The sequence below is a fragment of the Oryctolagus cuniculus genome, chromosome 14, assembly GCF_964237555.1.
Source record: "Oryctolagus cuniculus chromosome 14, mOryCun1.1, whole genome shotgun sequence".
NCBI lineage: Eukaryota > Metazoa > Chordata > Mammalia > Lagomorpha > Leporidae > Oryctolagus > Oryctolagus cuniculus.
The window spans coordinates 74,620,806-74,636,524 of record NC_091445.1 but is presented as its reverse complement, the minus strand read 5'-3'; the positions used below and the strand labels follow the sequence as shown (position 1 = coordinate 74,636,524).

Here is a 15,719-nt window from a genome sequence, read left to right as displayed (position 1 = left end):
AAGCTCTTTTTATAAATATTTGAGCTTAGAACCTAACTCTGTCTCCCATAAAAACACTAAGTAAACCCTTTCTGGACTGTTCCATCCCCCTGCTCCCTAAAGTGCTTAAAGGAAATCTGGGTCACCTCTGGGTACACACTGTGTATATGGTTCACTAACAGGTATTTGAAAAACCAGTTAGTCTTATAAATGAAATGAGCCTTTCAGGTTTTTAAAAAGGGAAGATCTGGTTTTGTGGTTCAGAAAGTATTTCCAGGCTTTCTAGAAATTTAGTTACAATCGGTAGGCCAGATTGAAAGTAAAATTTTTGAATCTGAAGCAAGGTCACAACAGGGCAGTAGGGCGCATCGTTACAACCCCACCGCTCTGCCCGTAACCAGGAAAGAACTGTTGGATGATTTCACCACTCAAGGAAACATGAAGGACACCCCCTGGCCAATGACTGGGTCTCCTCTGCTATGTAATGTCTCACAGGTTTAACAGCTGCTGCAGACATCAGCAGTAATGAGGTGGTGCCCATGCGTCTCTGTGATAGGAAGACTTTACAGGAAGCGCCGATGTGTGAATAATGGAATGCAATCATGCAAATCACCCTGCACAGGCATGTGTGAAGAAGGGCTCTGATGGCAAAGCTAAAATAGGTTGGCTACTTAGGGTGGCTTTGTTTCCCCATCTCTAGGGTGGACACATGGCTACTAACAAATGCCCACTCTCTGTGACTCGCCCGAAAATAGCTGAATGACCACAGGTTGCCAGGCAGCTGGATTCTGATGTCATTCCCCCAAGTGCCATCGCCAAAACCCACTGGGAAACAAGCAGTGGCTCCCTGTCCCAGCAGTTTCCAGTTGACCATGACATTTAAGCAGCTGGTAAAGTCTTCCATAGACTTAGGTTCATTTTCTCAGAAGTCAGGTTTTGCATTTTGATCTTGATAAGAGAATGATCTTTGCAAGCTTTACGTCCATCATAAAAAAAAAAAAAAGAACCTTGCGTCAGAGGCAGTGTTTTTTAACTTTACAAACAATATCAGATGCAGGCAGGTGACGTGTGTTGGTCACACTTAAACACCATTCTTTAAAAATCATACATCACAAGGACAAAAAAAAAAGTAAAGGTGGAAAAAGCCAGTGTGCCTGTGTGTAATTTTTATTGTGATAATACAGAAGGAAGTAAAATTTGAAGTTCTGATTAGACTAAGACCACAAAATAAAAATGTTGCCCTAAAAAAAAAAAAAAAAAAAAAGGTTGAAATGGAGCATTATGTCTTCATTATGCCCTCTCCCGCCTGCGGTCGTTCTGCTTAGAAACGTGAAACTCCAGCTCATGCAAAGCCGTGTTCCTGGCAGCAGTCGCTCTCTCACTGGACTTAAGTGTCAGTGGAATGCTGCAACTTATTCCGAAATTGACGCTATACATGTAGAGCTGTGGAATCCTTTGGAAGCCAGGTTAGGTGTCCACTTGGGTTGGGGGTCTCAAAAATCTCAAGTTCCCCAGCGGTATTCGTCAGTTCAGCACCACTAGACTCCTTCCTCTGGTGACCCACCCCTGTCATCACAGCTCCCATTTCCTGCTCGTGTTCAGTATTCAGGAACAACTTCTGAAACATATCTACCTTTAGACATCCTGACTGTCGTCCCAGAGTGCCTACATGAGAGGCTGTATGAGGATTCTCAGATGTCGTAAGGGCAGCTAAATCTTTTTTTTTAAATGTCTGCTCTGTATTATAAAATATTCCAAATTACCAGTTTAACATGATCATTTAAATCTAACATTGTTTTCGGGTTGGCCATAAATATGTTACTGGAATCTCTGTAATTTTGAATGAACCACTTGGAAAAATATTATGTTAGATACAAGTAATTGTCTTTTTTAAATTTAAATACTATTTCTTGTCACTAGCCTTCCTCCTAATTATTAGCAATATATGAAATGCTATGTTTTTGGCATCTGGAGTTACACAGTGTGGGAAGGGTACCACTCCTTCCTGTCTCGGGCCTTGGGTATGACATGCTCTTCTGGATCGGGTAGGACGCACTGTTCCCCTATAGCAGATTGCATCGTAAACACAGTGGTCCCAGCTTCAGCCTTCAGTGGTGTGGTCTGCGGGAGAAGTAAGAAGGCTAACATCTAGGATTTTAAACAGTTTGGAGCAGCCCACTCCTCAGCAGTGAATGTAATTGTCCTTCCCTACCTGTGCCTCCTGCCAGCTCTTCTCTCCCCCTGCTGGCCAACGGCTCCCTGGTCGCCTGGCTGGCAGTTCCTCCCTCCCTAGGGCAGGGTTGGTCCCTGCACAGGTCGTTTCAGATTCTCGTGGTCCTAAATTATTTTCAGTATGCTAAAGAAAAGAAACTAAAAGAATGGTGTTTGTGTTTTCAGTAAGCAGAAATCTGCTTAACAACTTGATCTGTAAAATACTTTGGGCAAAAACATTGTTCTGTGATTGTGTACCCATTTCCTGATCTGTAAGTGCAATTTTCATTACTCTTCAGAGTCAGAATTAATGAGAGTCCTTTAATTCTCATGGGCTTCTTTTTAAAATTAATATTTATTATGACTTTTCAGACATCTAAAGGAGGACTTTTTAGACATACTTGAAGTCTAAAATATTATCACATTTCTGGTTCATAAATTAACCTAAGAAGTTGATGTTTCTTATATATTTCTTTTGTTCATATGGAAAAAAATACATTCATATTAATAACAGTTTGGTGTTTGTTATTAACAACATTCTGATGCTTGTGATGATAAAGGTAATGTGAAACCGTATTTGCAAATAGCGTAAGGTTGAGACTTTTATCTTTTCTGGGTCAAGTATTGAGTAAAGCAAGACTGAAATTTTCCATGGCACAAGGGATTTAATGAAATTTATTGACCAAGAATATCTTTGAATACTGCCTTTTTCTGCTATAGCTACTGCTTGTATTTTGTTATGGAAAACCTTTCTGAGTGAGAAATACAAAGATGTAGTGTGTGGGGATCACCAGCTTCATGAATTGTACTTTATCCTACCTTTTGAGAGAAGATCATCAAAACTTTTGGAAGTCAGAACAGTTTGATATTTATTGACGGTCACAAGTTGGTGGTACTGGATGCTACTCCTGGCCAAGCAAGTAGGAGTCACTTTTGAGTCATTATTAGTTGAACAGGTTTTTAAGATAGCAAATGTACCACCCCATGTAACTGTTGTAAGGTCTTGAGGAAAAAAGCTGAGAGACTTTATGTATGTATGCAAGTTTATGTAAATTCATACATGCACATATATGCATGCACACACACTTATACACACACATATTCTCTCTCCCTCTCTCCCCATCTCCCCACATCTCAGTTTCTATTCTTCTTCCTAACAAACACTTTGCCAGGTCTCCAAGATAAAGAAATTTAAGAGAGAGATTAGTTAGATTAGTTTTTGTTTATGTGCTTGATTGTTGAAAATGTGAATCTTGGAGTAATTGACCCTATACACACAGTAGGTTGGTACCAATTTTTTTTTTTTTTTTTTTTGACAGGCAGAGTGGACAGTGAGAGAGAGAGAGACAGAGAGAAAGGTCTTCCTTTGCCGTTGGTTCACCCTCCAATGGCCGCCGCGGCCGGCGCGCTGCGGTCAGCGCACCGCGTTGATCTGATGGCAGGAGCCAGGAGCCAGGTGCTTTTCCTGGTCTCCCATATGGGGTGCAGGGCCCAAGCACTTGGGCCATCCTCCACTGCACTCCCTGGCCACAGCAGAGAGCTGGCCTGGAAGAGGGGCAACCGGGACAGAATCCGGCGCCCCAACCGGGACTAGAACCTGGTGTGCCGGCGCCGCTAGGCAGAGGATTAGCCTAGTGAGCCGCGGCGCCGGCCCGGTACCAATTTAGTAAGTCAGCAGAGTGAGAGCAAAAAGTACTCTGCTAGTCTCCTTTTGATTACATTGGATCTTTTTGGTGTCTGCTGTGTGTTTTGCCTTGTGCCATCACACATGTCATCCTTTCTCAGACTGTGTCAGACCTCCCATGCTGTTAAGAATGCATGGGTGCAATGGGTGAACAGGTCATTCAGCCCAAGAAAAAACACTCCCGGTCACAGCATATAACCCACTGCTTATGAGGACAGCTGTGGTCAGGGTCCCAGGAAGTGTTCAGCCTCACAACTCACACAAATCCTCATTGAGATCCCCTCGACCTGCTTCATCCCTCAGAGTTTTCATTTGGGAAAGGTTCTCAGATCATTCATAACATATTTATCTTTTCTTTTTTCTCCTCCTTTAAGATCAAAAAATATTTTGAACTTGAACCACTTGCACGTGGGAAACGCTGGATTCTGCAGCCCTGCTCGCTGGATGACGTGGAGGCGCTGAAGGACAGCTTCTCTCAGTTGATAAATTTGTTAGAAGACAAAGACCACGAGGCTCTACGAATGTGAAACCCAGCAAAGAAAAGAGGTCCCCCAAAGGCCTGGAGCCTATCACGTTAGCTTCTCATTGGAATTTCATTTTGGTATCAAGACTATAATGGCTTCTGTCTCTATTTTTCTCTAGTTGTTTCAGACTTTCATCTCTCTTTTCAAGTGAATATTCTGTAAATCAGGTGAATCGTCCTCATCAGCATTAATGTCAAGTACACACTACTGAGAGAGAATTTATTCTCTGTTTACCACTAATTATCTTCGCCGCATGTCTCTTCCTTCTGTTCTAAGCGTCTCTTCTATCCTCTGTGCTAAAATGAATGGAATCATGGTTCGCAGAAATCAGACCCCTGTAAGAGACTCAACAACTCTCACTTTCCCAGGGAAAGGAGTGGAGTCTTGTATGACTGGGGCTTCATGTAATATGCATATCGCTTTTAAGCTCTCTTAAAGTTTTTATTTTATTTTATCGTATTTTGGTTTTTAGGGTTTTTTTTTTTATATTGATGTCAGGGACTATAAGAGAAAACTGAGCACCAAAAACTTCCATTAATCATCACAAAGGAATATCTGCCATAGTAAAATTAGCTTTGAAGAACATAAAGGACAAGATGTGTCCTTAATTACGTCTGGAGTCTCACTCTTCTCTCTTAACAGAAAAGACATGCTTTTACTTTTGGAGACAAATTTAGGCACAATGCATTTGATAAGTCCTGAAGTATTTTTTTACTGCATAAATTCAAGCCTCAACATGATATAAGTATCTTTTTCTAAAAATCAGTGTTTGATCAAAATAGAGAAAATAATTTTTAAAGTAATACAGTTTTTAAAACGGGCAAACCAAGTATGGCTTATACTGGTGAAGGTTTTAGGCCGGTGTGGATTTGATGAAGGGCCCAAAAGAATCATGTGTGTACTCATTCAGTAAGTATTAATGTAGTTGAATGGAGTCTGTTGCCTCCGTCTAGTCAGTAAGGGTCTATCAGTATTTCTATTATTAACCTCTATTTTCAGGGGTTCAATGTGCCCTTAAAAATGTGCTGGGACTGCAGCAAATAAGTCTTTTCTGGTCTCAGATGCAATCTTTGGAACTCATTTTTTGCCAATTAATTTAAATGGTAAAATGACCTAGAGATAAATGTACAGTTTTACTAAAATTTAGAGCTTTTGACCTTTTCTAGATCAGGAGTCATCTGTGGATCCTGAGATTCGTAGATGAAATATTTTTGGGCACATTTGTAGAGTTGTGGCCACAAACAATACCAAGTGGCCAAACCAGAGACAACCGCTCCCACACCTGAGCAATAAAACATGTTTGTAATTTCTCAGTTGCATCGACTGATACCCACCTACCACAGACTCATGCCGCATTACAAGCTGATGTCATACCTTTAATCCTTCAGAAGATATACTTGACATCATTGAAATACAGTTTTTGTGGTTTCATCTTGTAAGTGGATTTTAATGAAATCATTGCCTTTGAAACACCTAACACTTCTTTAAGCCTTTTTTTAATAGTGTGGATCAAAAGCAGATCCACAGTGATTCACACATAATTTCATCCTGAGCATCCTTGAGTATTTTTTAGCACTGCATAATCTGTGAGCAGAACAAAACTTCTATTCCAATGACCAGTGACACAATTCCTGATTTTGTTTTGTCCCGTTGTGCTCATCTTCCATGCAGAATCAGTGACGATTAGGTCTGGCTTCCCCTGCAAGTTCATTAAATGTAGGATGTTGTCTTTTTAAGAGACTGTGGCTAAGTGCTCCTAAGCCATCTGTTAAAGGACTTCCCGTTGTCTGTGTGTGTGTGTGTGTGTGTGTGTGTGTGTTCTCATGTGCGCGCCAGGGATGGGCTTCCCCTCAGACCCAGGATTGTCTGCAGCCGTCAGAATGAAAACATTATCAATCAGTACCCAACAACAGCTGTTTTTGACAAGTTTCTGTCTGACGCCTAATGCTTTACAACTGTCAATAAGACTCCTTCTTTGTCTAGCAGGTCGGAGCTCGCCTGCTTGCTGCTTCCGTGTGGCATCCTGTCCTTGTAACCCTAGAATTTGTCATGTTTTGGAAATCTACGGATGGGGGTGGGGGGTGGGGGATGGGGACAGGGGCCTGGATGGGTGCGGGTAGATGGGTGGGGGGGAGTGGGGGGGAGTGGCTGTCATCTTCCTACTTTCTCGAGTGAAGTGCCACAGGTGTCTTAGTTTGCATATTCAAATATTATATAGGAAAAACAGTCTGTTATGTATTTCTTCACTTAGCTTCTTGTTATATTTATGGAAGTTACCAGTTTTTGTACCTTCTTAGCTAAAGCAGTTGCCTTTTTTATAATGGCAATTAATTTATATAAAACTTTGTATCTACTGTAGTTTACAGTAATGGTTGCTAATTAACTGCCATATTGCCCTGTCTTTCTAATAAAAAGAAAATCTATTGTATCTATACTTAGAGGTTAACAGAGTCATGTGGACATTTGCCAGAGAAGAAGAATCCATACTGTCCCTGATTTGTATATGATTTCCACTATCTCCAAATGAAAATAAACACTGAGTAGAATGGATGTTTTCAGAGTGACTCCTTTCAGCTTCAGCATTTGGGAGACACAGATTTCTGTTTATATTTGTGTTGCCTGTTTAAGTCTTCAAAATAAGTTCTGCTGCTCTTGGGTCAAAACAAATGATTAATTCCCATCTCTTTTTGAAGCCATTGTGAAAGCCTTAAACCAAAAGTGTCTTTTTCCAGTTGATTTGTCCTCAGCAGCAACTCACTTTCTTTGGAGCCAGCAGGATGAGTGGACAGACCTGACATTAATATAGAGCAGTATCTTTCAAAGGATCACCGTCTAATACTTGCTATAAACCAAGTTTCTGAGAGTGGCACGGTTTGGTGCAGTGAACTGTTTCCTTCAGTGGTGAGCATACCCTTCGGCAATAAGTAGATATGTTTTCAGTGACTCAAGAGGAATTACTCTGCATTTCCAGGTCTATCCTTAAGGATAAGCATTCTCTTTAAAAGAGAAAGAAAGAAAAAGCAAATGATAGGTGGATGGAAGAAGAGAGGAGAAAAGGAAATCACAGCTCTCCTTTGGTCTCAAATGCAACTTTATCTTGACGCTTACTGACCAAAGAGTCCCCGGCTCTTAACCATCTCAGACCTCTCCTAGCAGAACGGGAAAATTTTGAAGCAGTGAGGGTGAGGTTGTCTTCATGTGCAGATTGCATATTCAGACTTGAATGGAAATCTAATATTCATCCCCCGACCCCAGCTCATCTTCTTGATGAGTTTAGAGTACGTTTTCATTAACCTCCTGACCCAGTGGCCCAAACAGAAATGAAAAGGTAGGTGCGGGGTGGTGGGGCTGGGAGTAGGAGTAGCCCTTGGGGATCCTTCATTTTCAGTGTGTTCGGAGGGGAAGAGACTGACTTTGTTATGCAAAAACCGTAGGCCACAGAGGCTCTGCCTTTCCTCCTTTCCCAGCCTGGCTCCCGGAGATCTGGAGTTCATGCTGTGAAATGGTATTAGCACGTCGTGTTGGGAATTCCTGGCTCCCAAGGGTTCACAACTTTTGGTCACCACAGAGTCAGTGTGATTAAAGATTTGCATCTCCGGGTTAAATGTTTTCCAGCTCCAATGCATGAAGTGACTGATGAGCCCAGGTCTTGGCACCCACCCCACCCCCCATACTAATTTGGGAACATGAAAAGGATCTCCTGGAAGGCTCAGAAGGCTCAGATGGGATATCAGTTTCCCCTCCCCTTCCCTATCCTCTTTGAATTAAAACCATAAATGAGACACTTCGCTTCCACCCACTGTTTCATCAAATCTGGGAATTCTGGCTTCCCATTCTCAGGAGTCAAATGGCTGTGACAACCTTTTCCCGCGTGGATTTCTGTGAAACCAAGGCAAAGAGTTAAAAAGTTGCAGACAAGGATCTTTCCAGCTGTGCTTCTTGCCCCGCACCCTCCTTTCCTTATAAAACGGAGTGAAGGAAAACGTCCGTGATGTTCCCGTCACAGTTTCTCCATGATCGCGTCAGCTCTTCCAGCTCTGCCCCAGGAAGCACTTCCTGTTCGCAAGGTCCTGTTTTGGAAAGGCCACTGCAGGACTCTTCGCCTTAAGCTGTGCTTTCCCTTTCGTGCTGTGCTCCCCGAGTGGCTGGATCACACATGGGCACGTCAGTGATGCTCACTGTTTCCCAGGGCATCACGTGGGCCTGGTGGTTTTCAAAGCACCATCACTCACCATATGTGTCTTAGGTCACTGGCACTCGGGAGGATAAGGAGAGAGACCCCCTAGACGGAATAGCTGGCCCGGCTCAGCCACGTTTATAACCCGGTCCAACTCATGTCCCCATCCCCACCCTCTTCTACTCCAGTTCTCTCTAAGAACCAATTGGGTACACTTTCTTAGAAAACACCATCTTCTGCAAACCATCCAGCAAGGCTAGACTCCTTTCTTTCCTCCCTTCTTTCTTTAGAAGAAGTCTCTTCCTCTTATGCTGCCCAAGTATGGAACCCAAATGTTTCAGCCTGGTTAGCCACAGCATTCCACCCACGGAGGTGGTCCCCGGAGAGGAAGGAAAGCCTGGCTCAGCCCATGGGGACAAATCAAAGTCAGCCTCCCTTGAATAAGCATCAGCTTCCCCGCTCTCCGCTCTCCCTCATTTCCCTGTCTCCTCCTGGGATAGGGGGCGGGCGGGGGGGGGGGGGGAGGGTCTGTTCCAAAAGCCTAAGATCACTTACATCACAGGCAACCCTTCCCGAAGGTGTGAAATCCAGCCTGGAATGCCACAACCTTCCCTGACAAGTGATTCATTGAGACAAAGGCTGGAGCTCCAGCATCAAACAGATGTCAGACAAAACACCAAACGCCTATAAATGATTGCTTTGCAAGCAACGGAATGACTGGAAGACCTGGCCTAATGATGGACCCCATGTCTGGACAAGCTTACAGAAGACGTGGGGGTGGGGAGCTGGTTTTAAACAGTCTGTGGCGAAGGCTGTTTCTGGAGAGAGAAGGGAAACCACCATCCCTACCTGAGTGCCTCGTGTGGAGAGGGTTGCTGGCCGGTTTATGTATAATATATGTGAAGGTCAATCCGAAAAATGCGTGTCAGGGGCACCCCACAGGCCAGACTCGTGTGATATGATATTAAATCATTAGACATATAAATATCAGAGTAAATTAAAAATGGGAAGATTGTGTTGGAACGGAAACTGCTCACCTAAAGGCAGAGACAGAAATGCAAACAGTAAGTCTGGCTGTCATTCTCTGAAATCTGGAGCAAGTCAGGTTTGGCTCTGGACCTTCTCCAGTTGTTTTACAGCTTTCTCGACATGGGGTGTATCAACCCAACACTTTTATGAAGCAGCTGTGACAGGATTTTTGAAATGACAGCTTGTACAGAGACTGAAAGTGCCAGGGTCCTTTGTATGGGTTTTGTTTTGCAAGCAAGGCTTTTGACTTTTTATAATTTCAGGGTTTTAATTCATTCGTTCAACACATTTTTGGTTGAACACATACTTTGTACTAGACATTGTGTTAGATGCTAAGGTATACAGCAATAAACCTGACATTGATCCTACCTCTGTAGGATTTTATTTCCTGAAACATTGGTTAAGTTGGATTATTTCTCTGAACCTAGAGAATTGGGAGGGGGGGAGGTGCATCTTGTATTAAAATTGCAGTTTGAATCTCTAGGTTTTGAAAATCTAGACTTCTCTAGAATTTCAGCCCTAATCCCTCAGTGTGAGCCCTCCTAATTTAGAATTGTTTCTGAGTGTTCTTTGGTTTCTTTTGAAACCATTAATGAAACCAGAAATCTAAACACTTTACATAGAAAAGGCTTTGTCTCCTTTTTAGCATCTTTCTAAATAGAACTCTGTAAAGCTAGCACCTTTTATTCTGCTATTTTACTGCTATAATAACAAAGCATGTGTCTAGCACACAAAAGTGCTTCTAAAGTGCAAAACCAAACCCTGTCAATTGCCTACTGTGCTTTTCATCATGCCTATGTTCAAAGAGCTCTACCTCTTTCTCTAAAACAGCTTTGTCTCATCCTCCTGTCTGTCTGATCATCACACAAATGATCGATATTTGAAATGTTAAATGTTGAGTCTCCAAGAGGACACTTACTCTCCCCTGGCTGCTGTGTAGGGGCATGCCACAATTCACGTCCCCAGACAGGGGCAGTAGCCTGTAAGCTTGATAGCTCCCTGGATTTGTTTTGTTTGTTTGTTACCTAAACAGGTAGCAGTGAATTTCAACTGGTCAAGGGGCCATTTTGTTTTTTTCTCTCATTGAGGACTGGAAACTTGAGAGACCCCTTTAAACCTGTTAGCATTTCAAGATAGTACTTGGGTAAACTTATTCCTTTAGCAGGAGTCACTGCATTTTAAATTTTAAATAGTTTTGCAAAATCTGTACCAACATTTCATTGCACACCTCAAGTCCGTACCTTCTTCCCTCAATGCCTCCAAACCCCATGAGAGATGTGCCCCCTTAGAATGCTTCCACAGACCCCCTCACTGAGTACTAGCCAGGAAGACCAGGTCAGCTCACAAAAATTAACTGAAACACAAACCTCTGTTTCCATTTAGTTTCTTTCCTCCCTCCCTCCCTTTCGTTTTCTTTCTTTCTTTTAAAGATTTATGTATTTATTTGAAAGGCGGTGGTATAGAGAGGGAGAGAGACAGAATCTCCATCCATTGGGTCACTCCCCAAATGGCCACAAAGGCCAGGGCTGGGCCATGGCGAAGCCAGAAGCCGGGAGCTTCTTCTGGGTCTTCCACATGGGTGCAGGTGCCCAATCACCTGGGCAATCTTCTACTGCTTTCCCAGGCTCATTAGTAGGGAGCTGGATCAGAAGTGGAGCAGTCTGGACTTGAACCAGTGCCCATATAGGATGCTGGCACTGCAGGTGGCATCTTTACCTGCTATGCCACAGTGCAAGCCCCAATTTGTAACTGTCAAATTGCCCAAATTTTTACATAAAATAGAATTCATTGAAGTTATATAAAATCAGAGCTTAATTAAAATAAATGGTTTATAACTGGGTGTCTTCCCCTAATGGAATAATTGATCTGACAAACGCCCTTCAATGTCTGCTGACATCACAAAGAAAGAAGCAATCAGGTATTGTCTGCTTCAAGAAAGAAGTCGATACCACCTAGGAAGTGTTCTTGCCAAAGAAAGTGAACCTGCATCTGTCTGATCCATCGTCTTCCTCTAACGATCTGCAGAAGACACAGGAACAGAGGAGTGTGTAAAGTGACACATGGTGATGCAATAATCAAAATCCAGACTATTGTAAATTCAGTTGGACAAGTGAATTGGCTTCTTGAATAGAAAGAAAACAGAGGGAGGAAACCTATAAACCAAAAGAGATTTCAGAGTACCATCAAACACTTGCACAGATTGGGCCTTCCTTGGAGTGTGTCTCGAACTACTATAATGCAGGAGGTAAAAGTGGAGAAATTTAAACATTTATTAAGTAATTTGTCAATTAGTAAGTCTTTGATTACAAGTAGCTTTTAAGTGTGGTAGTAGAGTTGTGGTTGTATACTTTTTAAAGGAGTCCTTATCCGTGGCACATACTGAGACATTTATGGATGAAATATGAAAGCTCAAATTTACTTCAGAGTAATGAAGGTGGTAGCACAAACAGGATTGGGTGGGGATGAGAGATGATCCAAGAATGGCCACGAGGAGCTGCTGTTTGGCCTAATGCTGAAGCCAGTGCTTTGCACTCCTGCATCCCATATGGAAGTACCTGGGTTTGAGTCCCAATTCTACTCCCAATTCCTGTTTACTGCTCATGTGTACAAAGGGAAACAGCATGAGATGGCTCAAGTATTTGGGTCCCTGCCACCCACGTGGGCTACCTGGATTGAGTTCCTGGCACCCAGCTTCAGCCTCCCACAGTGCTGGCCATTGTGGGCATTTGGGAAAGGAACTGGCAGATGAAAACTACTCTATCTGTCCATCTGCTTATCTAATCTCTTAAATAAATAAATTTTTAAAAATTGGGGGCCAGCATTGTGGCATAGCACGTAAAGCAACCACCTGTGTCATTGGCATCCCAAATGGACATTTGTTCGAGTCCTAGCTGCTCTGCTTCTGATCTAGCTCCTTGCTCCTGGCCTGGGAAGAGCTGCAGAGGATGGCCTAAGTACTTGGGCCCCTGTCACCAATTTGGGAGCTCCAGGAGAGGCTCCTGGCTCCTGGCTCTGACCTTTGTGGCCATTTAGGGAGTGAACCAGTAGATGGAAGACCTCTCTCTCTCTCTCTCTCTCTCTCTCTCTCTCTTTCTCTCTCTCTCTCTCCTTCTCTCTCTCTCTCTCTCTCTCCCTGTAAAGCAGAATTTCAAATAAGTAAATATTAAAAGAATAGCTGTGAGTGAAAACTATTGAAGGCAAATGATGGTAACAAATGTTACCATGTTTGCTGTTTTTGAATGTGTAAATGACATTTTCCCCAAGTAGTTTTTGAAAGAGAGGAGGAAAATAGAAATAGAAGAGAATAAAAAGGCCAGCCACAGAACAGAAGATATTTGCAATGCAAAACCAGGTCTGTTGCCAGAATATGTTCAGAACTCTTGTAAATCAGTAAGAAAAAAAATCAACTTAATGGGGAAATTAGCAAGGGACTTGCAGGCACGAAATATCAAAAGGTCAGTAACTTTATTAATAGTGAGGTGCAAATAAAATTACCTAAGATAGCACTGCACACTCACGGGGGTAGCTAAAATTGAAGCTAACACCAAGAAAAAATAGGAGGAAAAAATGACTGTTAATTTGGCATTTTTTAAAAAAGATTTATTTATTTATTTGTAATATGGGGAAGAGGCACTGGCAGAGAGAAAGAGAAGTCTTCCATCCATTGATTCACTCCACAAATGGCTGCAATGGCCAGGGTGAGGCCAGATAAAAGCCAGGAGCTTATTCTGGGTTTCCCACATGAGTGCAGGGGCCCAAAGACCTGGGCCATCTTCGGCTGCTTTCCCAGGCTCATTAGCAGGAAGACGGTTTGGAAGTGGAGGAGCCAGAACTCCAACTGGTGCCCATATGGGATGTCAACGTTGCAGGCAGCAGCTTTTACCTGCTATGCCACAACCCTGGCCCATAATCTGGCATCTTAATCACCATTGATAGTTTCTGTCCTGATTCCAAGAAAGAACTTGGCAGTTGGTGACTAATCCCACGGTTTTTGGAGTCAACCAGTACTGGCTTAGAGTTTTGCATCACTCCTTGCTAGTCACATGACATCAGACAGATTACTAACATGTCTGTGTTTCATTGTTCTCACCCATAGTAGAGATCATATACCCACTACTAAGGGTTAGCGTAAGAATTAAGTAACATATATATAGTGTTTCTCAGAGTACCTGATACTTAGGAAATGTTCAGTAAATGGTGACTATTATGACTCCTGTAACGTGTTTGAAGCAATTTTCCTTTTGCATTTCTCAGGTAGAAAGCCGTGCAGCAGCTGAGGTAGGTTGGAAGTTATAAATGGTAAGGATTTACGACTTACAATGGCTGCAGCAACATCGCTCTCGGAAACCCATCCCTCCCTGGTCATGGGACCTCTCTAGGTCAGCTAAATACAACCCCCTCCAGTGACCTCCAAAGCCTCTGTCGTCCATCATTTAACTGCTTAGTCATTCAACAAACATCGATTGAATGTATATTGGGCCAGCGCCATGGCTCACTTCGTTAATCCTCTGCCTGCAACGCCGGCATCCCATATGGGCACCAGGTTCTAGTCCCAACTGCTCCTCTTCCAGTCCAGCTCTCTGCTGTGGCCCGGGAGGGCAGTGGAGGATGGCCCAAGTCCTTGGGCCCCTGCATCCGTATGGGAGACCAGGAAGAGGCACCTGGTTCCTGGCTTTGGATCGGCGCAATTCTGTCTGTAGCGGCCATTTGGGGAGTGAACCAACAGAAGGAAGACCTTTCTCTCTCTCCCTCACTGTCTATAACTCTACCTGTCAAATAAATAAAGAAGAAAAAGAAAGAAAGAAAGTATATTACGTGCATGGCATTGGGCCTTCTGTGCTAGAGAAAGGAAAAAGTGATAAATTTTACTCTGATAAAGTACGCAGGACTAAATATTTACTACTTAAATGTGTTTGTTTAGTTGGAGGTCATTGGTGCTTCCTGGGTCATCAGCTTGCATGTCATAGGCAATTCTATGTCTCTGTTGACCTTTCGAATCTACAGTACTTAATACAGACAATGTCCTGAATATTGCTGACTGGTTCGCAACTTCAAGTTGAAGACAAGAGTTTCAAGCATTATACATTCTTTTCCATAGGACTGGAATTGCATAAAGGTGAGTTTTATCATCACTGATTATAAAATAAATCTATGCTCATTGGAGAAAATACAAAGATTATAAAGGAGAAAATAAAAGTAATTGTAATTCTAGAAGAAGTCACATTACATTGTGAAAAATCTTTTCCATTTCTTTCCTATGTGCTTTTGGAAAACTGGGATCTTACTCTGCATATATTATTCATTCATATATTAGGAGCATTTTTCTGTGTTGTTGATTTTTTTTTCCTAAAACCTAATTTTTAATGGCTACCTAGTGCTTAAAAATACCAATACTTAACTGGCTATATATTTGTGGATATTTGAATTTCTGTTTGAATGCTGTTGTGCTCATTTCTTGATGATTTCCTTAGAAAAATACATGTAGAATTATAGGATCTGAACAGTATGATAGTCAAAATATGTAAACAGTTGTATGACATAAGATGTGCCAACCAGTTCAGAACTCCTACCAGTGAATAGCTTCTGGCTTCTATTACTCTATTACCTTGCAAACATGGGCTGTTGAATGATTTTATTCTGATTGGATAGGTAAAAAATGAAATTTTGTTTCAATTTGCTTTTGCATTTTAGCTAGATGATAAACAAACAAAACAACTTGGGTCATCATTTTCTGGAAAAGTGGACAAAGTGAATGCTAATTAGTATTGCACACTAAATTGTTCAATTCAAACACTTCCCTCCCACCTATTGCATGATCTTGACCACAAGGTAGATATGCAATATATATTATGTATGTTGCTGTGGTGAGTCCATTGTATAAAAAGTGAAATGAGGGAGAGGAAGCAAAAATGTAGTGGAGTCAGAATGGAGGCAAGGACCACATGTGTTAGTGTCCTGCCCGAAAAGAAAGAGTAAAACCACAAAGGAAAATAAGGCTAGGTCGGATCACGGAGGACCCTGAGTGCCAGAATGAGGCACTGGGTTGAAATGTGGTAGGCAGTAGGGAGTCACTGAATGTTTTAAAGAAGAGTGGCATCATCAAAGCAGTTGTTTA

The 15,719-nt window shown here is 42.4% G+C and overlaps 1 protein-coding gene across 5 annotated transcripts in view; it reads left to right on the top strand.

Moving 5' to 3' along the window:
• ARL15 (ARF like GTPase 15) overlaps positions 1–6,948 on the top strand; it is a 489,350-nt gene extending 482,402 nt beyond the window's left edge. For all 5 annotated transcript variants that reach the window (XM_008262202.4, XM_051853777.2, XM_051853775.2 and 2 more), the window contains one exon: positions 4,249–6,948. In XM_008262202.4, the coding sequence (XP_008260424.1) occupies positions 4,249–4,401 (153 nt within the window). In that variant the 3' untranslated portion in view covers positions 4,402–6,948. The remainder of the gene's footprint in view (positions 1–4,248) is intronic.
• The last annotated feature ends 8,771 nt before the right edge of the window (positions 6,949–15,719 follow it).